The sequence below is a fragment of the Larus michahellis genome, chromosome 2 (genome assembly GCF_964199755.1).
Source record: "Larus michahellis chromosome 2, bLarMic1.1, whole genome shotgun sequence".
Lineage (NCBI taxonomy): Eukaryota > Metazoa > Chordata > Aves > Charadriiformes > Laridae > Larus > Larus michahellis.
Window position 1 is genome coordinate 133,836,268 of NC_133897.1, and position 22,891 is coordinate 133,859,158.

Genomic DNA, 22,891 nt, shown 5'->3' on the forward strand with positions numbered 1-22,891 from the left:
ACAGCAGTAACAACTGCATAAAGTCTGCCACTGAGGAGTCAGTTTGACACAAACTGTCCACAACTGCTCAGCAAAACCAAGAAGGACATGACTTCTATTTCTAGCAGCTGTCTCTAATGCTGAACGCCCGGAGCACACTTTATAACGGGGAATAACATTTTCCTACTTAGCTTTTGACAATGAGAAACGACAGTGGCACAAAACATCAGTGATTGAATAAGATGAGTGCAGAAAAAAAAATAAATATCCCCAAAAGAGTACTGGCCTTTCGACAAAAACAGCTGAGATCCACAGATTATTATTAGCACAAGCTGACAGTGAATGGGAAGAAAGCCAAAGGTGTACCAGAGCTTAAGGAAAGGACTCAGGATGACCTAAAAAGCATCAGTGTAAATTTGGCATTAGTGTGAAGTAAGCAAATAGTCGCAACGCTCATCAGCAGAAGATAGGTATAAACTGATACCTCCCAAAGTCATTCTGGGAAAATGTTTAACACGCATTTTTAGTTTTATGGCAGGTCATGGAAGACTTGAAAGCTCAGAGGCACAAATAACTTCCCAGGCATGAGCCGGTATGATCCTTGGTCATGTGCTAACCTCAACTGAAAATATGACTGTTCTGTGCCAGGAAAAGTAAAACAAAGATGAGAACACAAAGGCTAGGCAAGGCAGGTGAGTGGAGAAGCACTTCAACCTGGGGGTAGAAGGAGGGAGCAAATGACTTGTCCTTCTTTCTTCCAAACTTCTTTATCTCTCTTACAGTTCAGAGTCATTGTCCACAGCATTTTACTACCCACTTACTCATGCATTGTACCACACTGCAGCTCCCACCTTCCTCCTCACCTTCAGCTTGCCCACCACAGCCCCCTCCTGCACAACACATCGAATGCCGTAACATGCAGTAACAGCTGTAGAGCACAAGAGAATGGACATGAATTCTATACGTTTCTTGAAATTGTATTAGATATGAGTCTGATGGACTAATAGGCCCGGGGAGTCAAAGGCATTAGCATGACTCTTCTCATTACGCAGTGACAAGCAGTCAACACATCTTGGCGTTGCAAGTACAGAGAAGCCATCACAACCCCCGCAGGACAACGATCCCCACACAGAGTGTCTAAACTGTGAATAAGGTAGAGCAGTTAACGCTATCAAAATATTAAGGTGTTACATACTGCTTTCCTTTTGATAACACTTCTTACTCTCTTCCCACTCTTATGCTGAAACATTTCACGGGGAAGGTCAAGAGAAAGATAAAACATTTTTGTGGTGTCATTATAATCCAACTGTCATTGGATTAACTCTTCTCTGGAAGAAGTCTAGGAAGAGGCAGAAAAAGGATATGGAGCTGACATATTGCTGGTGTCCAGTCTTTGTTTTGAAGAGAAACCAAAGAAAATACTCACAAAAGGAGAGGGAAGCACAACTAAAGTAAAAAACAGCTTCTGTGTCTCCTGCACACTTATAATTGTCATTTGCTGATCAAGTTGAGCTCATGATCTTATCAGCCATTCTGAAATCTACCAAACTATGCTAGCACCAGATAATGTAAGGCTTAGTTTTAGCAGCTTCACCAGTTGAGGATTCACAACTGACTTGACAAAGAAACCATGGAGGTTACTCAGGGGAGTTTGTAGGGTTTTTTTAACAGAAGGCAAGTGGAGATGGGAAAGACGAGGAACACACAGAAGGATGGAAAAGCAGTACACAAGGTAAGAGCTGAATCCCACATCTTGCACCCCAAGTCTATGGGACCGGATGGGTTACATCCAAGAGTGCTGAAAGAGTTGGCAGACGTGCTCGCCAAGCCACTTTCCATTATCTACCTGAAGTCATGGCTAACTGGGGAGGTCCCAATGGACTGGAGGGTAGCAAATGTAGCACCCACCTACAAAAAAGGCAGAAAGGAGGATCCGGGAAACTATAGGCCTGTCAGTCTGACCTCAGTAGCAGGGAAGGTCACGGAGCAGATCATCTTGAGTGCCATTACAAGTCATATAATGGACAAGCAGGGGATCAGGCCTAGTCAGCATGGGTTTATGAAAGGCAGGTCCTGCCTGACGAACCTGATTTCCTTCTATGACAAGATGACCCGATTATTGGATAAGGGAAAGGCTGTGGATTTTGTCTACCTAGACTTTCTAAAAGCACTTGACACTGTCCCCCATAGAATTCTCATGGAAAAACTGGCGGATCATGGCCTGGATGAGCATACGATCTGCTGGATCAAGCACTGGCTGGATGGGCGGTCCCAAAGAGTGGTGCTCAATGGAGTTAAATCCAGCTGGCGGCCGGTCACAAGTGGTGTCCCCCAGGGCTCGGTGTTGGGGCCATTTCTGTTCAACATCTTTATTGATGACCTTGATAAGGACATAGAGTGTATCATCAGCAAGTTTGCAGATGACATGAAGCTAAGCGGGAGTGTTCGTCTACATGAGGATAGGGAGGCTCTACAGAGAGACTTGGATAGATTGGACTGATGGGCCAATGCTAACGGTATGAGCTTCAACAAGGCCAAGTGCCGGGTCCTGCACTTGGGCCGCAACAACCCCACACATCACTACAGGCTTGGGGAAGTGTGGCTGGAGAGCTGCCTGGCAGAAAAGGACCTGGGGGTTCTAATTGACAAGCGGCTGAACATGAGCCAGCCCTGTGCCCAGGTGGCCAAGAGGGCCAATGCCATCCTGGCTTGTATTAGAAATAGTGTGACCAGCAGAAGGAGGGAGGTGATTGTCCCCCTGTACTCAGCACTGGTGAGGCCACACCTTGAGTATTGTGTCCAGTTCTGGGCACCTCAATACGAGAGAGATATCGAGGTGCCGGAGCGAGTGCAGAGGAGGGCAACGAAGCTGGTGAAGGGCCTGGAGAATAAATCTTATGAGGAGCGACTGAAGGAGCTGGGACTGTTTAGTTTGAGGAAGAGGAGGCTGAGGGGAGACCTCATCACTCTCTACAACTACTTGAAAGGACATTGTAGAGAGGTTGGTGCTGGTCTCTTCTAACAGGTAATTAGCGATAGAACAAGAGGGAATGGCTTCAAGCTGCAACAGGGTAGGTTTAGGCTGGACATCAGGAAAAAACCTTCACAGAAAGAGTGGTCAGACACTGGAATAGGCTGCCCAGGGAGGTGGTGGAGTCACCATCCCTGAATGTGTTTAAGACTCGTTTAGATATGGTATTAAGGGATATGGTGCAAGGGAGAACTTTGTAGAGTGGGGTTAATGGTTGGACTCGATGATCCCAAGGGTCTTTTCCAACCTAAATGATTCTATGATTCTATCATTTAACCACAGTGGATAGGAGTGGTGATGCAGACTCTCTTTGTCCCAAACTCTAGGATTTATTCAGTGACATTGCAGCAGGTACTGGCTCCAAGTGTGCATTGAAGCCAGGGTGGCTGAACTACCTGAGGCCTGAGCATCAACAGATCTCACTGGCTACTGATATTTAACAACAGGAATAAAGCTGTGTTAGAGCTAATCTGTTGGTGCATCTGTTAAACTGAAAGAAAAGAAAAAATAGCCACTGGCTAACTATTACGGGCATTGATTATATTTATTTTTAATTAAAAACATTAATAGAATATTTTTTCAAAAAATTAAATTAAGTAATTCAGGTCTCAGAAACTGCTTTTAGAACAGATGGGCTTACAACTCTGACATTTACTCTTCCATCATATCTTGCTCTAAAATAAACATGCAAGTTCTCTAAGCAACAACTTGCTTTTCTCTTTCCTCTCTCTGTGCCACCTACCAGAATGGGTCTTTGATCTTTCCCTAGGTATAAAGGATAACAATATATTTAAAAAAAATAATAATCACAGAGCTACTATATGATCTTAAAATAATAATACATAAATAATAGAATGTTTCCAAACATTGTCTTTTCTTGGTCAGTGAGATACAGTGGTGAGCATAAACATGGAGTTTTGCTGGAAGGCTATGTCCCCACTCTCCCAAAAACCTGTCTAACCCTTCCAAGTCAGACAAAAAATCAGAACTTTCCAGAATTTTCACTAGCAAGGGGAGAAGAAAGTTTTGGAGAAAGAACTTTTAACAAAAAGATTAGATGACAAAAGAAAGGAGGAGGGGCAGGTGGCTGGAGCAGGTGTTTCTCTTACCACCCTGACTATCCTACAATCCAAAGAATGCCAAATAGAGCTTAAACCCCACTTCTGCCTGACTAGAGATGGAATTCAAACTTCTCCCCCAGGAAAGTATCTTCCCTTTTGCTTTTTTGGAACAGACTGCTCTCAAACCTCTCCCTCGGAATATCTGTAGTCAAGTGGGTAGGGACACTCCTCGCAAGGGCGAGATGTTCACTCACCTCTCTGCTCTAAGCCAAGCCATCAGTCATGACCATGCATCCCCAAAGCACCAGAGTGAAGAGGGCGTGGAATGGAATCACGTCTTCCCAACTTGCAACTGATGCCAGCACCCCCAGTTTCTGGTTTTTTGGTCAAAACTATTAATCCCAATTAACACAAATTCACCAAGAGTTTCAGTTTCAAAGCTATTCTTTTTTTTTTTTTTTAAACGGAATACATTCAGCAAGAAAGGTTCTGAATGTTATTGCCCTAAAATTGATTTTATTTTTCCAACCTCTTATTCCATCATTCTGATCTTATAAAAACACACATGTTTTTTCCTGCAGATCTTACCTCATTTACCTCTTTAGTTCACCACTGCGATACCAACACTTTTACTACTCACTGTAATGAGCTCTGCTGTTCAGCTCATGCATCAAATGTGTTGCATACCATGTGAAAAGCAAAATTTTGCCACCTCAGTTCTCAGCTGGAGAAGGGAGCTCTTTTTGGTGACAGCCTGTTCGCCTTAACTGATCAAACAACTCTTTCTAACAACGACAAAAAGCTTTACTCAGATCTCACCCTAGTGCCCTACTGCCACATCTGCAGCGATTAAAAAACCTCCCACTGTAAAAGTTACCCTAGGATAGTAAGTTCTGTTCTCAGTCATTGGCACGTAATACAAAAGCTTTACACATCGTCACAGGGCGCTCCGGTCTCTTGTGGAACGCTTCTGAGAAACAAAAAAAAACAAACCAAACTGGGAAATCTCACACAGATAAAGGGGATTCACAAAGAGAACCTGTTGCTTCAAATAATAACAAAAAGTATACTTGGCTTGTTTTGCAGCTTCATTTCCGTGGTTATCGATGGTGTAAGGAAATGGCCTCAAAAATGTTGTCTACATACCAGAGTTTGGTGACCGAATTCTCCCTGATATAGTTTGGAGAGTTCACCTTCAACAAAACAGGCAGGAGGGTAAAATTCAAAACCCATTCATCCCGGGTTTTTAAAAATGCTTTGTGGATGTTGAAATATCCTGTTGTTTTAGCTTTGACAGAAAGAGAAGTCCTATTCCTGTGTGGCTCAGTTTTCTGTGTTGAAGAGACAGCCGTGTACGGCGGTGTCAGAAGCGAGAAGGCAGCAGCAGGACATCTGCTGGGCAGGAGACACCACCGGCCCCTCTGCCTTGGCATGAGCGAGACTACGGCTGCCCACCTACAGCAACCGAATCAGCAAAATCATTCAAGAGCATATTAGACAAGCTAAAGAGGTTTCTAGGCTTCTAGTTAAAAGTTTGAGTAAGACTCTGTGGGAAATGACTTTCTGAAACATACAATTAAACAACAAAAATAATTAGACCAACGCTTACAACAGGGAGGCTTTGAATACCCAGACTCCCATAGCATATAAACCAGGAAAAGTTAATAACCAACTATTACATTCCAATAGCAGCTATATTTTTTATTTCTTAAGAAATACGAAGAGGTTCCAAAGGTGTAAGCACGCATCCAGTCATGCTCCCAGACATGCTCACACTACTGACAACTGGCATGGTAGGTATGCTTCAAACACATAATCTCTTGGAAGTTATGAAGCTTTATATGAAACTTTAAAACTGCATCACCTGGAAGTCAAGATGAAATTCATCCCCCACTAAACCAAGCATTTATATATACAAAAGAGTGAACTTCTAAGAGGTGAATGATCTGCAACAGTACATTCACTCTGTACTCTGCAAATATAACAAGAGTACAAAAAGACAAAATTACTAAATAGGAGGATAAAACACTAATAAAATTAAAAAATACCCCAACCAACACTAGGAGCAACTCTGATGCTTGGACAAGGCTTCTAGTGCTATTTTAGATGTCCTAGACACCTACACAGGACTAGGTGACCTGCGCAGAGCCTCAGAAGACTCACACTTCACTGAAGCAGATGCTGTGGGTCCAGAGACTTTACACAGGCTGAGTGCCATACATTACAGCTAAACACCTGAAACTGGAAAAGGGTTTAAGTTCTGTAGGTTGAGATGCAAACCCAGGAGAACACAGGACAAAAAAAAAAAACACCCTGAAGAACCATTTGCTATTGGCTCAGGTTAATGTAAAAACTTCATGAAAAACATGTGAAAAACCAACATTTGCCTGTGGTAATAAAGGAATGCTCAGCCAAGACAAGACCATTGCAGTAAAGCTAAATGAATTATTGGCATAATACTCACTATGCAGGAAGAGAAGACCTTGACAGCTCTAAACCAAATGTTAGCAAAGGAAGCTTTGAGGCAAATTAAGAAAATGAAGAGGCACAAAATACTCAAACCCAAGAGTTCACCCAAGCACCCTAAAACATGGAAGAATGATCAAATCAGCTGCTATAATAAACAAGAGAATTGGTAGGCACATGGGAATATGATGAAATGGGGAAGAGCAAGCATGACTTTGTAAAGAGAAGTCATAACTTCAAGATTACTAGCATTTCTGTAAGGAGTTAATGATTATTTGGATAAGGATGATTTGGTTAATGTAGTATATTTAGATTTCTGAAAAGCTCTCAAGCCAAAAGCTCTTAAACAATTTGTCACAAGGTGAAATAAAAGGTCTGTCATTAATTACTATTTAAGGGATGGAACAGAACAAGCGAGAAGTTTTCACAAAGTTGCTGCTCTATTAAACATACTACTGTTCACAAGAAAGTGATCTTGGAGTTGTTGCCAATAATTTTCTGAAAGCAACAGCTCAGTGGCCAGTGTCAGTCAAAAGGGTGGATATAACATTAAAAATTATTAGGAAGGAAACACAGAGTAAACCAGAAAACATCCTAAAGCCAAAGTGCTGACATCTTGACTCTCTCCCACGAAGCTCATCACCAGCCTCAGGAAAAAATGAGGCTCTTCAGCTTGGAAGAGACACCTCGGCGTCGTGAAACAACAGAAGTTTGCAGAATCAGGAATGATTCTGGAGGAAATTAATAGAGATTGTCAATTCATTATTCCTCATGTCAGGAAAACTTAGCAACCCCATGTTTTTGCTGCAGTTATCAGGCAGCAAGCATAAAACGACAAAAAAACGACCTTCTTAGAAAATACATAATTAACTTGTGTAACTCATTGCTATAGAGGCTCAAAGAATAAACACGTCCAAATAAAAGCAAGTTCATGAAGGACAGCATTAAATACAATGGTTTGGATGTAACTTGCATCCTATCAAAAGCAGGATTTGCTCTATTTCTCTTACTGGCTTTAAACGTCTGCTGCCAGTCCCTGCTAGATGCAGAACAGCAAGCCAAGTTATGTTGTTTAACCCAATGTAGTGGCACTTAACATACCTCTTGCTCTTCTCTGCCAGTCCAAGTCTGAGTGTTCTTCAAGCTGTAACACAAGGCTTCTGTTCTCCTGTCCAGCCTCAAAACTGTTTGCTTGTGAGTAGCTATTGTCTTTAACTCTCCTTAGTCAGACCAAAATACTGTCAAATTAATTGCACTCATCAGAGGCAATAATTTCATTTAAAATTGCAGGTGGAGAAGAAATTGAGAAGCTGGAAAGTCCGGCCTCCGATAAGTACAAGATACTCTTTGCTCCTGATGATCAAAAGCGTAGGCAACACTGGCAAATAAAAAGACAGTCTTTGAGCAACAACAAACAAGACAAGGTAAGAACAGAAGAGCTGGTCTCCAGTGCTGCAAGGATTTGGCAGCGTCCTTGTCTTCTGTTTATAGAAAGCATAATGGCAGCACACAGCCCTTCCACGGACCGAGCAGGGATTTATGCAGCATCTGCACTATATAAACCTGCTGGATGTGCCACTTTGCTTTTACGATGCCTTACTAAAACCAGAGAAAAATAAAACCTAGATCTTACGCGTTCTCCCTTTCCAAAATACTGTTGCAAATGACACGAGTCTGATGTACCTATCAGCCTACCACTAAATATATCTTGGTCCCAAAAAACCTAATATTTCAAACTAGAGTAGAAAAATAAAAGTAAAATGGGCCATCCCTAAATTTAGATTCTTTTTTCATGTACAGATAACTGAAGGTGAAAGCAAAGCATATAAGCATTTAACTAGTTGATTCTGAATACAGAGATACTTTTAGATCTTTTAAATTATTTACAGGCCTAAAAGGGTGGTCAAACATGAAAAATATGTCCAATTATTAAGAGTAAAAATAAAATAAAAAATGGATCATGCTTACTTTCCTAAAAATATCTACAGTACTAAACACACATTCAGCAAGAGCAAATGCCTGAATCTACAAGCACCCAGGCAATACTTCTTCTAAAAGCTGTATCTTTTAATCCTCATTCATTTTGCCCAAATGTAACACTTAGATTATAGTTAAAAATTACTCCTCTGCCTAAGGACAGTGTGAAAGCGTGCCTGAAATGACTTACTGTCCTACTTGCTCCTTTCAAAACAGATTGAGGAAAAAAAAAAAAGCAATTTTTTATCTTCAAGCAATTTCATTCATTGACTCATGACCGCTAACAACATTTATAGCTCTGTAAATTATAATCAGGATAATCAAATTCTGTGCTTCGGGGTATGAGCTGATCACCACAGAAGCTGGGAAGAAATCTTCTCCCATCTGCTGCACGGCACAGTTGTATAGGTGCATTGTTGGTACGATGGAAAGTTCACCCTCTGTGAATGCTGGTGGCAGAATATAAGGCTTTGAATGCCAAAAATGTCAGAATGACAAATTCTCTGTGATTGATGAGAAATCCCTATGAAGCCTCCCCACTCACTGCCAGTCGCTGCTGTGCTATGTCCGTGGACCACGAGACCAGGGAGTCTATGACTTCAGGACAGTCTAGACAACACAGAGAAAGCAAGGCAGACAGAAATAGAGAAGCATCTCTTTCCTACAAACTCTACATTTTAATTTCTCCTCTTGTAAACAGGTCCTTGACTGACTAATCTTACCCCCAGCAAATATAATTTGATTTCACTGTAGCCATATATGTAAACATAATATGAGAAAATCATGGCATTAACATTATTAACTACTAACAAAATTATATTCCTCAAGTAAAAGCTGGAACATAACTTAATTTAATCTAATACATTCCATGCACACAGACACACATATATACACTCACACCAAAATGACATTAATTTAAACATCATGTTTCTGAAAGCCACTAATCTGAGGTCAGTATATGTAAGACTGAAAACTGCAAACAGGATTTCTCTGTCATTCTCTATTTGTCTATTACCACAGGACAATACTAAGCACAAATATTTCACAGAAATCTGAAATCAGGAGGAACTTATATTTCAATATCCCATGTAAAATAACAAACTAAAACTAGGACTTTGCTGCGTACGCAGGAGTGACACCACCAATAGCTATAGCTCAATCAAGTACCATAGAGCTTTAAGTGCCAACTTTAAACTTCCATCTTAATATTGCTATGCATAACGTTATCAGGACACACTTGTGAGCCCCACAGCAATGCTCTCCAGACCCCTAAGCCTGTAACCTCCCTGTAAGTGCCGAGGAGATGGCACTTACCCTCTCCCTTAACTATGAGTGTTACATCCATGCAGCTCCCAAGAACCACTGAAGACATCAGAAGGAAAAGGGTGAGTTGGTGACCGATATCCTTGCCAAAATATTCTTTTAAGGAAACATACTTGTATTAAGCAGGGGCAGAGAAGCTTCACTACTGGCTTAGTGACTCCTCCTTACAGACAGCACTCTCTCTGCTAGGAAGCTCCAGCTTATCTGAGAGTCAATGTCATGGGGGCGAAGCTGAGAGCTGGAGTTGGTCTGTGTCATTCGTGTTGCTATATACAAGGTTGGACCTATCCCATAAATCTGCATGGGAAATTTGAGACAAAATTTACAAGAGCATGTCTCTAAAGAACTTGCTGAAATCCGTGAGATTGCTCCATACTGTCTTTAACATATACATTCAAGCAGCTGAACATGAATTACCTGAATGGTTTAATTTTGCTCCTAAACATTCACATTCTCCCTCTCTCCCCCTAGAAATGTTCATAGAAAATAACGGGTTTATGTATTCATCAACATACTTCCTCTTTGTGTCTGCAAGACCACTTCAGACTAGAAAACTCACTTAAAAATTATATTCATTTCCACATGGACTCAAATGGCACCAGGACAGGGGATGTGAGAAAACAGGTATGGCATGGAAGTCTTGGCATCCCAGCTTTTGAAGCAGCAACAGGAACACATCCTTCTAATTAAAAATGATGGTTTCAAGAAAAACAGTCTGTACTTAAGAACAGTGTTTCAGGTAGTTCACTTAATACTGCACAGATATACTCTGTACTAAAGTTTTGTTATAAAAGGGAAATGCAAGAAACAGTGTAGGTATGTGCGTGTGTGAGTAAAGCCGTGTCTGTACGCGTGGGTGTGTAAATACTATGCACACACACACGCAAACCCTCAATGCCTTGACTAAACTTCAGCTCTATACCTTAGTACTCAGTTCTGAGTCTGGTTACCTTCCGGATTGCTAAGTCTTTCTAAATTAGAACAAGCAATTTCTCTTTGTTTTACCTAATATTTGAAAATGGCAAAAAAGTCCCATGGGTCACTGAAAATTATCCCTTCATTCCTGCCGCCTGTTTCAAGTCAGTCAAAACATTCCAGACTTCAAAAGGGGGCTTTGCCTGCTTAGGCCATTTTGGTGTCCTTCTACGGTTGGCCTATGAGGGATTGGTTATTTGGATAAATTAGTTTGTGGAGCCTGCTGGCCTTCTAGAAGACCTCAGTGTCTGACTGCAAATTAGTTCTACCGAACATGTAGAAATCCCTGGGCAGACGAGAAGAAATAAATGGTGATAAAATCTAATACTACAATGTTTGTAATGCGATTTTATTCTGCTCTGTAGCTTGTAAGCAAAGCTAATGTTGAATTAGAAATTTTAAAATATAAAAATGTCCATGAAAGCACAAAATCAGATCAGCATCCGAGTCACAGCAGAGAAGGCTGGATGCCAACTTTAAAGTTAAGCTTCCAGCAGGAATCTTTTACAAGAACAAACAAAAAACCTCCTGGTTTTCCACAAAATCAAGTAGGTATTTACATTACGGATGCACCCCCGCTTAAGCCAGGAAGTCACACAGTTGAATTCTGCTGGAGCTTGTGCTGTGAATAAACTGCTATGCAGTCTTTTAGTGCATAGTTGTACAACTGCCTAAGGAGAGTTTATCCTTAAGGAAGAAAAGTCAGAGAGCCAAAACTAACAAACATGGCTCCTCGAGCGGAACAATGGTCCAGAAAACCTAGTAAAAAAGAAAATAAACTTCACTGGCAGTTTGCTTTTTACTGTTAAGGGCTAAGCTACAACTTCATCAAGACTTTCAAGAAAAGAGTTCATGCAGAACAGTATGCAAACGATGCATATATATAGCGGCTAGAAAGAGTCAGATGGATTGTGTATTTTTTATATACCCATTATATACCCATTTTTTATAAGGTCACCTAAAAATGCCTCACACCATAACAAAGATCCACCTCTCTGAGGAAAAAGGGGTTTGTAGCTAAGATCAGAGATGGTATCTGTTGATGGACCCCAACAAAATGCCTGCGAGGTCTCCGTCCTGCTCCTAAAGCCGGGACCACGAGGTCAGCGCTGATGTGTGCGTGCAGAAAACACACTAAAAGTTACGCTGGCAGTGGGATTAGCTTCTGATATCATTGGCAGAAAATAACAAATGCTCATTAAAAATAAAAGCTACGATGAATGCTGTGTTTAAGCTCTGGTTCTGCAAAGATGGATACGCCCAACGCTACGAGCTGTGGGTAGAAGGACTTCTGTCAGTGCTGCAAGCATCGTTGCCTACGGCACTGTAGGGTTTCTGCCACCGATTAGGAAAAGTACATTTTAAGTACCAGGAATTCCTCCGTGGTGTTATTGCAAACACAGCTGAATGAATAGTTTGTCGTGAATAAGGTATGCTCTTCAAACTGTCCGCAAACACCTTACATTTTTCAGGAGTATTTTCACTGAAATGTTTTTAAAGAAAAGATTCTACTAATAGTTACTGATTGAGCGGTTACCATAGACGGCCCAGCAGCAGCTCATTTCAATTGGAGGAATTTAAATACATCGGCTAGTTCCGGCTGTTCATTATTTTTGACACTTACCGAGTGTTGTAAGTGGGTTTTGTGGCTTATGTTTCCAATATCCTACCAATTGCAGATAGAGAGGGGAAGGGGAGTGGGGAGGGTGCGGGCGATTACATTTTATAGGCTCAGTTACAGATTGCAATTGCATGGTGCTCGTTGGTTATTGCCTTGCAGAGCTTTCCAAAAAGGAAGCGTGTTACACGTTTCTTCAGAATAGCAAGGGAACGCAGAAGAGAGTACAGTGCTGCGCCAGCCCTTGAGAGAAACTGAGGTAGCAGCGATATACATGATTTTCACAGGTGACAATGCTACGAGTTTTCAACCAAAAGTAAAATATTTGTATTTTCATCCATTTTCCTAGTAGACTTTGTCCCCTCATGTGACAAATGGCGATGGCACAACAAACATGCTGTTGATGGTGTTGTTCAAACCCAGAGGTCGTGTCTGGCTGTCACCAGGGTATTGTTAAGGGTATTGTCCAAATGCCTCTTAAACACTGACAGGCCTGGGTCATCAACCACCTCTCTAGGAAGCCTGTTCCTGTGTTTGACCACCCTCTCGGTAAAGAAATACTTCCTAATGTCCAGGCATGGCCATGCTACCACCACCTCCGCAGTGGTCTCTGAAACCACTCCTGGGCTGAAGAGCCGCGCCGCCGAATCTCTGATCACCTCGAAACGAAATGAACTTTCTGGCCCTTCTGGTAGCGAAGATAACCTTGAAAATGTGAAGAGAGTGTAATCTGATGCCTCAGTAAGACTGCAAAGAGCTTGAAACAAAGACGGAGAGATGTGAACTGCCCCAGCCATCTCTCTCTGGGCCCCATGGACTCAGCATTTCTGTGGTCGTGGAGTCTGGCATTTTTCCAAGATTCCACAGAATCTCGCATGTTTGCTGCAAAATTCATTATTTTGCTGCAGCCAGGTGCTGGATGTTTTTTGGTTTGGGTTCGTGGTTTTTTTTCCCCCCTCTTTTTCTTGCTGAAACCAGCTCCTCGCTCTGTATCTTTCCATTAGCAGACATACAAAGTGAATTTTCAGTGCAAGCGCTGCTCTCTGATACATGGCATGGGGTAAGCAGGAGAGCGGTGTCCGGCGAGCAGCAGGGAGGAGCAAAAATTTGGAAGTATGCAGCCAGGCTGCCCAGAGCGCCGACTGAAAGCGGAGGTTTGGGGGCTGCGGGGGGAATCAGAGAAGATTAACTGCTGAAGCAGACTAGGAGCACCTCCTTTCTTGGCTCATTGGGTACGCGCTGTTTGGATCTAACTTGACTGCTGAGGGCCTCAGAGTCTTCACTCTGTTTTCCAGATGGGCAAAGTCCATCATCAAAAGTACTCGATGCCGAAAATACTTCTTGGAGTACAGTTTTGCAATGAGAATTTTCAACTATGAGCCTGGACGGGGCAGGAATGAAAAATATTTTATGCTATATAATAGTTTAGCATCACTACCAAAGAGAGAGTGATGGGGAAGAAATACCCTCCAAAAAATTCCCAGAGGGGATAGTAATTGCAGAAAACAGGATAATATTTACTTGTGAAAACTTCCTTCTGCTGAATCTTGCAAATGAATTTTTAAAAAAGGAATTTTGAAAAGATCAGTAGACAAATAAAATGAAACAAAATACCTGCTTACCTCTACAATGCCCTTTTGGAGGTTTTTTTAAAAGTTGTCATCAGGGTAACTCTAACCCAGGTGTATGCCTACCTCAAATCAAGGTATGCCTACCTTGAAATCAAACATATCAAGCCAGAATCTTCTGACTATCAGTATTTGTTATGTTTCCAGGGCTTCTAGAGGGTTTCTAGGGCAACCCATTCATGCCAATGCCAAGTCTGGGACTGGTAGAGATTTAGCCTACCACAATAACTTTATATCAGTTTTTTAAACTCAATTTGGTATAAGGCATACTGTTACCCATTCTCAGTTTCCTTACAATTAGAATTTCTCTAACATCCAAACTGACATTTTAATCTCAAAAATATTTCAAACAAGATGTACATTTATTTCTTCACATGTATGTGTGAGCAGTGGGACTCATTGCAAAATGACTGGCAGGCAGAAGAGCCCCCTCAGGATAGTGAAGAACAGGGCTTACAAACTCAAACAGAGACTGGAGCATGGGTATGCCAAATCTGGCATGAGATGCAACCTTGTGCATGGCACTTCAAAGTGTAAACATGTTAGTTACATATCAGACTTGCAGATTTCAGCAGCAAGCTGAGTAATACTACTTTGTGACTGTTTGCTCCAAAGTCAATCAACTGAAGAGATGCATCCACAGAAAGATCAGTGGGGTGAGCAGCATGGCATTTTGACAGCCTATGAGTTGAGAAACAGCCCAGTCATTGAGGCAGCCCAGTTGTAGGAAGTTAGAATAGAATCGATTTGTTCAGTTGGAAGGGACCTATAACAATCATGTAGTCCAACTGCCTGACCAGTTCAGGGCTGACCACAAGTTAAAGTATGTTGTCCAAATGCCACTGACAGGCCTGGGGCATCGACCACCTCTCTAGGAAGCCTGTTCCAGTGTTTGACCCTATCAGTAAAGAAATGCTTCCTAATGTCCAGTCTAAACCTCCTGTCATAGCTTTGAACCATTCTCATGTATCCTATCACTGGATCCCAGGGAGAAGAGCTGAGCACCTCCCTGCCCACTTCCCCTCCTCAAGAAGCTGTAGAGAGCCATGAGGTCGCCCCTCAGCCTCCTTTCCTCCAAACTAGACAAGCCCAAAGTCCTCAGCCGCTCCACACAGGACATTCCTTCCAGCCCTTCCACCAGCTTTGTTGCCCTCCTCTGGACACGTTCAAGGATCTTCACATCCTTCTAAAATTGTGGAGCCCAGAACAGCACACAGTACTCAAGGTGGGGTCACACCAACGCTGAATACAGAAGGATAATCACTGCTTTTGACTGGCTGGTTATACTATGTTTGATGCCCCCCAGGATGCAGATCGCCCTCTTGGCTACCAGAGCACGCTGTTGACTCCTATTGAGCCTGCTGTCGACCAGCATCCCCAGATCCCTTTCTTCAGTGCTGCTTTCCAGCCACTCCTCTCCCAGTCTATACTTGTGCCTGGTGTTACTCCATCCTAAGTGCAGAGTCAGCATTTGGACTTCATCCCATTTCATCCCATTAATCATTGTCCAATGCTCCATTCTATCTAGATCCCGCAGCAGGGCCTCCTGTCCCTCAAGAGAGTCAACAGCACCTCCCAGTTTATCACCGAGTTCTCTGTTTCACTGACAAACTGGGCTGAAATCAACAACCAATTTATTAATACAGAGATGCAAATTAAAAATAACCCACCGCTTACAAAAATTCAAGAACTCTTCCTTTAGCTTGATAAAACACGAGCGGAACATCTTTAATAGGTGCATATATCATTAGCAAACAAGCTTCAAGGCCTTTTCTGGACTTGACAAGAAAGAAACTAAACATCGATGACTTTTTCAGGCAGGATAATACACTTGATATCCTCTGTCTAGCCAGCCTCAGATTTGTGTTATGCTCCTTTCTCAGGCACCTAGTAAAAGAAAGGCGGGGGCAGATGTAGTGTTCAAGTTTGCTAGCACAATTTTGCAAGTCTGTTTCTACAGAACGTGAACCAATACATGACACTACCATTAGGAGCATTTCTTCAGATGATGAAAGTGTTGCTTAGATGCTAAAATCCCCTCTTGGCTGCATGAACATAATAGGCTGCAGAAGTTAGACTACTGGGCTACTAGATACTATCTAGTATCTAGTCTAGATACTAGGCTACATTATCCTCCTGTGCACATTAACACTGCCAGGCTGCACTCCCATGTGAACACCATCCTCCTTCTCAACAGAGAAAACTTGGATGACAAAAAATAGCAAAGTACCTACTCGTCTATTCTCTCATAGTGTTGTCTCATAAGCTTTCTTCATTTTCTTTTCTCCTTCTCCTGGTACTTCCTCTGTTCTCCATTCTAGCTCTGTTTTCCTAAAACATTATACACCTTCAGTTCCCAGTTGCTGAATAAAGCTCCTCCCTTACCCACGTGTACCTGAAACTGCTGCCACAGCATAGTTTGTATTGGCCAGTTCCAAAACTAAAGTACTGGCCCTTGTAGAAAAGATTTCCTCTTTTCCTATGGACTACCACCAGGTTTTAAGAGTGGCTACATGTGTTTGGCATCTTAAATCCCAAGCATCTTTTGGTTTCTGTGTCGTAATTGCAGAGCGTTAATCTATCCCTCACCCTCTCTTTTTTTCTTGTATGGACGCACACAGAGCAGAATAAACAAAACCAGTGCTCACACCACCTTCTTTATTTTCACTGAGGCTATTTTGCCTTCTGACTACTGCTTTTAAGAAATCTCCGTGTCGGTCAACTGACTGTTGCAAACTCAGCAGCCTGTCCAATTATGAATCAATTAAAGTGAGGCCTAATTGCAGGATTTGATCCACCAGTTTAATACCCCCAGTTTAATTTTAAACCTACCCAATGACACGGCCATCAGAAGAGTCACACCCCACAGTGGCACTTCTGTCCTGTGTCATATACCTGTGGGCTGTTCAGCCCTCGCCGTTGCAGAAGCCTGAATGCTTGTCGATGCAGCAAGTCTGTTCAGCAGTTACTGGTTTAGATTTTGATAATCCTGATAGCATCCATGACTACCACCCACTTGGGTAATGCGAGGGGAAATTCTGAGCAGATGAAGTGTTTTACAGGCTCTCAGGACTAAGTGGTGAAAAGAAGGAATGGAATGAATAACCCCAACAGGAGCGCTGGTGGTGCCAAACCATGAACAAATATTTCCCTTAATGCTCCTGTTATGCTAAGTGACAGTTACATTTGTCATTACATACAGCTCCAGCGTACCATTACCCGACCCAAACCCACCGCAGCACACGAATCCCAGGCTACAGAGAGGCAGTATTGCAGTGGGAGCCACAGAAAAATCCCAGCGGCTTTGGAGAAAGGCTTTCCGTGCCTAGAGGAAAGCCTGATCCGAACTAGAACGAGGACTGGGCTTGGGTGGTGCTGAAAGCTCCAGGACTGGAACTGCGAAGAGGACCATCCCTGTTTAGCAGCAGTCAGTAACCATGGCCACCCCTTTTCACCCAGGAGTGAATCGGTCCTTTTCACACATTTTGCTGTAGCAGCAATGGATAAATACCCAAACGTCCACATAGAGACAGGCTGTGGAACAAATGAACGTTGGAAAAGAATCAAAGCCATATTGCTTCAGACAGTAAAAATGACACTAGGCGAGAAGCTGTAACAAAAACACGCAGCACAACAGGCTTATTATTAGGCGGCTTAGTTCTTTCTACTCTGTTGCTATGTGAAAAACTAACACAAGCGTGGGGGAAACTGGATATACAAGGGGAAGAGTGAGAGATGATGCAGAGTACTGTCAAACGTAGAAAATAAACAAACCAGAAAAAAAATGCAGGAAATAAATCAGACCAAATTTACTAAATAGTAATTTTGGGACTTATTTTACAACTGCTAAAAACAAGGCGATTTCAAGGTGCACCGTTTCTGTTAAAACAATCCAGAAGAAAAACATATATGTAGCATTTTGGTGTTCACAGAGTGCCAAGAATGATATCACAAACTAAGCTAACAAATCCGCAATGCATACTAACCATTTGACCGTGAATGAAACATTATTTTAAAATATTATTAACCACACCTGATCGTTTGCAAAATTTCTTACTATTGTGACTTTATAAACAGGCATTTACGAGAAACAGCAATGCTGCTAAAGATTTTTTTTTTTCTAAGAAAGAAAATTTTGCCCCTGTTCATACGACTTTGCAGCTAGGAGTTGCACCCCTTCTCCTGGAAGCAATATTTGCATATACTCACACAGGCAATGGGATGAAGACTCTCTAACAGACCAAAATGTTAATAATATAAACGCAGCAAGCTGAATATTGCTTAGAGAAAGCAACAACCGTCGTTTTGTAATATGAATCACGGAAGGCAAATATTTTTAAATCCATACTTATTTTCTGTAGTTCTAGTATGAGCTTCCACCTCTCAATGAATGTGATCACTCGCTGCTTCCAATCACTAAAAGTGCGTTTAACTTTCTAAAACTTTCCAAAACTTTCCAGCCACTCGGTTGCAACAAAAAATAATTACCACTTTAAAAGCCATAACTTATTTTCTCAGGACTGACAAGTTGTTTACTTACAGACTTCCCATTTATCCCCTGGGGGTCTTCCATTGAAAATTCCTTCTTCCAAATTATATACGGGCTATTAGTTACAGTGAGGTTCAGACAGTCCTAGTACACACACACACCTGTGGAAAAGACAGTACCACATCGCCGTATTAATTTGTTGGCATGAAATTAAAAGCTGATCTTTACATCTGCAACTTTCCATGAACTAACAAGTATTCACAAGTTGGGAGCAGATATTGTCGACGAACTGAATTAATCTTGAAAATAAATACATAGTTGAGCTGTTTATTGCAAATCCACACGAGCCAAAAGCAGGCAGCGAGAGCCCCGTTGTGCTCGCTGTCGGCAGACGAATAGAAGGCAGCCAGGAACTCTTCTACCGACAGCATTTCTGTGCCAACAACACATCTTTTCTATTTTTTTTTTCTTTCCTTTTTTTTTTTGGTGAAGTTCAGCCTCTCCCTGATATCTCTCAATGTCAATTGTACTTTAATGCTAAGAGGAAATAGTAACAAAGAAATATGATTGTAGATTGAGCCAGGATAAAAAAGAAAATCCACAAAGTTTTCAAAACGTTGCCCTCAAGCTAAGGATATTTTTATACTAAATCTCTTCAAGTTTACATTAGGTCACAGCCCTAGCCCCTATGAATTATAAATATGGGATGCTTTGTGTTCTCTCACCTTTGGAAACGGTGTTCTTTGATGTTAAAAATAACAGCAAAGCACTGAGATGAATTAACAGATATTTACCCCCCAAACAGACATCAATTCAAAATATGGTTCCCTTTTGGAGACAGTTTTCTTTAGAATAAAATGCTGTGACTATCTTAAAATTTAGAATTAATCATTCAAATAATTCAAACAAACTCAACTCAAATCCCTATTAGAAAAATTGCCTTGCTTTTTTTTTTTTTTTTGTGAAAGACACGGGGCATATTCAGCCTGCTAAAGAATAATAAAAATGTAAATCTAATTTTTTTAAGTGTGTGTATATATATACGCTTTATATACCCAGAAATGTGAATAGCACGTTGCTTATCTATGACAAGCAAAGATCCGATGGCCTGAAGATATTAAATTTGTCCTGAAACCACTCTGTATATGAAACATATATGTATATTTTAGGATCAGGATCCAAAACCTTATTCTGCATCTTTCTACCTGAACAGGATTCTTGCAAGAAAAAAACCCCAGCCTTCAAGCCCAGTTGTTCTATGCACAATAAATCCATACTGGACACTACTCATTGCACAAATTTGGCTACTTCTATAAAATCTGAACATTAAGAAAGTGTTAACAGGTCCACTCCACACCCTAAGGAAGATGCTAATATGAACCATGCTTCTGTAATGCATCCACTCCCTTCTTTCTGGTTTACAATTGAGAGATCGAATCCAGTCCCGCTCCTGCTGAGAACAATGGCCAATCTGAAATACTTCTATGAAATCAGGGTTTGGTGCTCATATTTGTTCTGACACTAGATTATAGGTTAGAAAATTATTCAAGCCTTTAAAAAGCAGCAATTAAAGTTGGGGAGGGGAAAGGACAGGAATGTCCCCTAACTTTTAAAAAAAACAATAACAGCAAAGAGCAGCAGAAAACAGTCGTCTCACAATGCCCCACTCCTAAGCAATGACTGACATCTGTTTCAAAAACTCTTTTATTGCAAAATTCAATAAATGGAAAAACCGCACAAGCTGAAAGTCTGCCACTTCAGCGAGGGAATAAAATGGAGCTTTTTCTAATGGAAAAATATTCAAAAGTCAATTGATGTAATGCTGGTATGTGAATGACCTGACAGCTTTTCAGATCAGCAGTGCTCTCTTTACTAATGGAAAGAAAACTTTACCAAGACTGGTAATCGTCTACATTTAAAAAGCATTTTCTATTAAAGCCCATAAGGAAAAAGCATATATGTTTTAGTGTATAGCGTAGTTCAACGGTAATTAGATGACCTAGCTTGCAGAAGCTGCTGTAGCGAACATTTTCTCTCACTGGGAGAGGTTCCTATAATACACCAGCATCAAAAGAGCCCACTATTGAGGATTCTGCTCTGACTTATTCTGCCCCTCTAAGCCATTGCAAAAGAGATTTAAGAAATGGACCTCTATATACCACCCCCCACAACACTGGGGGCTGAGACTTCTCATTCTCAGCAGACACCAGAGACCTCTGGCAGCAGAATCAAGCTAGCAGTAACACGAGGACTTAGATGTTAATACAGAACAGCTGATTTACAATGCAATTAAGTAATTTTAATTTGAAAATTTCAACTTTTAAACGAGAGCAACTTAGTTATCCTTATTATAATTGTCATCTTAGGTTATTTTTAACTTTTAGTAAAGCTTTACGAAAACTAATTAAATTCCCTTGAGTTGTTAATGTATCAAAAATTACACCTAAATTGCATAGAGTATCTATTACAGATGAGTTGTTATATGCAAAATATGCCATTGAATATGAGGGAAAATACCTCAAATTATTGAAAAAGACAAGACCAAAATTGAAGGGAAGTCATGAAAGTACATATCCCCTTTTATTTTTCTCTACTACTTTTGAAGTCATTTGCTTGGTTAAATATTATTATCATTAAACACATGATGGTAGCAGTTAGAGTCCAAACAGCTAAAGAAGCACTATTGTACCAGGCATGATAACCGGCAGCCCCCTTTTCCAAACAGCTATTACCATTTTAAAGGGAATGAAAAAAAAAAATAAATAAATAACAAAGAGCAATGAAGTACGGAAAGTGGTTTAGGGGGGATTTTATTCCCTTCTTTCTGAAACGTTATCCAACACCGTGTGATTTTTCCCTGCACATATGGATCTGGCCTCTGGAGCCAGGAGCAGGGTGGTTGCCAACCCCTCCCCGGCCAGGCTGCGGAGGTGGCCAGGAGCTTCAATGAGCTCCTTGTCGTGCGAGGGCTGTCCCCATCTGAGCGTCTGCCTGAAAACCTGGCAAAAGCGAGTGGCCCATTACACGGGAAGCAGATGTTGAATGCAGTCAGGGGCACTGTGGAATAACCTCTTAGGGCTGGAAGGTACCGGCGGAGGCTGATCTCTTGCACAGACATCGCCAAACGCAAGGATGACCAAAAGGTAACTCGCCACAGCTGACTCCCAGCACTTACAGGCACCAATGTTTAAGGACAATGAACCTGATTTCTTATTCTGGTTGATCTGTTCTCCGTAACAGCTTTGCATTTCCCATGCAAGCCCTGCTCTGCCACTAACATCCGCATCTCAGAGCCATCCCAGGGCTGCTGGAATGTACGTTCAGCTGCAGCGAGTCCCTCCTGAAGCTCGCTCCAACCGCAAACAGCAGGAACACACAATACCTTGGTCTACCTTCCCCTTTCCATCACCAAGGAGAAAGGATTAAACTTTTTTTTCCCCGTTCCTGTGCCACCAGCAAAACCGCTCCTGTCTTACAACCTCCCAGCCAACTATGCCATTGCAAACTCTCAAAAAGTTGAGGCCACTTTTAGTGTCATCAGTGGACACTGCTTTGTTATTTTCATTTTTTTAAAAAAAAAAAAAAAGCTTGACTGACTGACCATGTTTTCTCATGAACTGGTAGGATTTTCTAATAACACCGAGATAAGATTCCTATCTCCCCAAATGGTATCTCCCTCATTCTCTAGAAGAAAAAAACAAAAAAACAACTCAAACCATAAAAGCCACATGTGCTTTATCATTTGGTAGAGAAAGAAAAAAAGAGGTTATCATGCTGGCAAAATGGTCTTTTTTTCCCATTTAGATGATAGCATGTGGTATTTTACAGTTGATGTTAGGGAACTTGATGGCTTTGATTTTAGGTGCTATATTTGTGAAGTTTCCCTTTCAGCCCTTGGTAAAAGCTCTCTACATTCACTGCATTCCCAGGTAGGTCTCTTGTCCCCCACCCCCGCTTCCTTTTAAGGTGTTAAATTTGGCAGATAACCTGGGTAGCATTTAGAAAACAATTATTTCCAAATGCTAGGAAAGAAACTTGCCAAGTGTAACAGCTAAAAACCAAAAAGAAAAAAAAACGAGGAAGGAAATAAAACGGAAGAGGGAAAGATATTTTTAAAAAATGAAATTTAGTAGGGACTTTTCAGCAGCTTTATAAACAATTAACTCCAGCGCTGTGACTGAAGACCACCTCTGATTCAGCCCGGAACGCCTGCAGACGCAATACAGCATCCTGCCTTCCAGCGAGCCTCAGGGGCACCAGTAAAACAGGTAGGTGCCCAGATGTGCAGGACCTAACACGCACATCCGCTGGAAGACAGCCCACACCAACCACCGTGCTGACGCG

The 22,891-nt window shown here is 41.6% G+C and overlaps 1 protein-coding gene across 8 annotated transcripts in view; it reads right to left on the reverse strand.

Moving 5' to 3' along the window:
- The window catches only part of EYA1 (EYA transcriptional coactivator and phosphatase 1), a 169,890-nt gene that overhangs the window by 138,230 nt on the left and 8,769 nt on the right, over positions 1 to 22,891 (reverse strand). For all 8 annotated transcript variants that reach the window (XM_074577260.1, XM_074577259.1, XM_074577257.1 and 5 more), the window contains exon 2: positions 18,599 to 18,708. In XM_074577260.1, coding sequence (XP_074433361.1) covers positions 18,599 to 18,631 — 33 coding nt within the window. In that variant the 5' untranslated portion in view covers positions 18,632 to 18,708. The remainder of the gene's footprint in view (positions 1 to 18,598; positions 18,709 to 22,891) is intronic.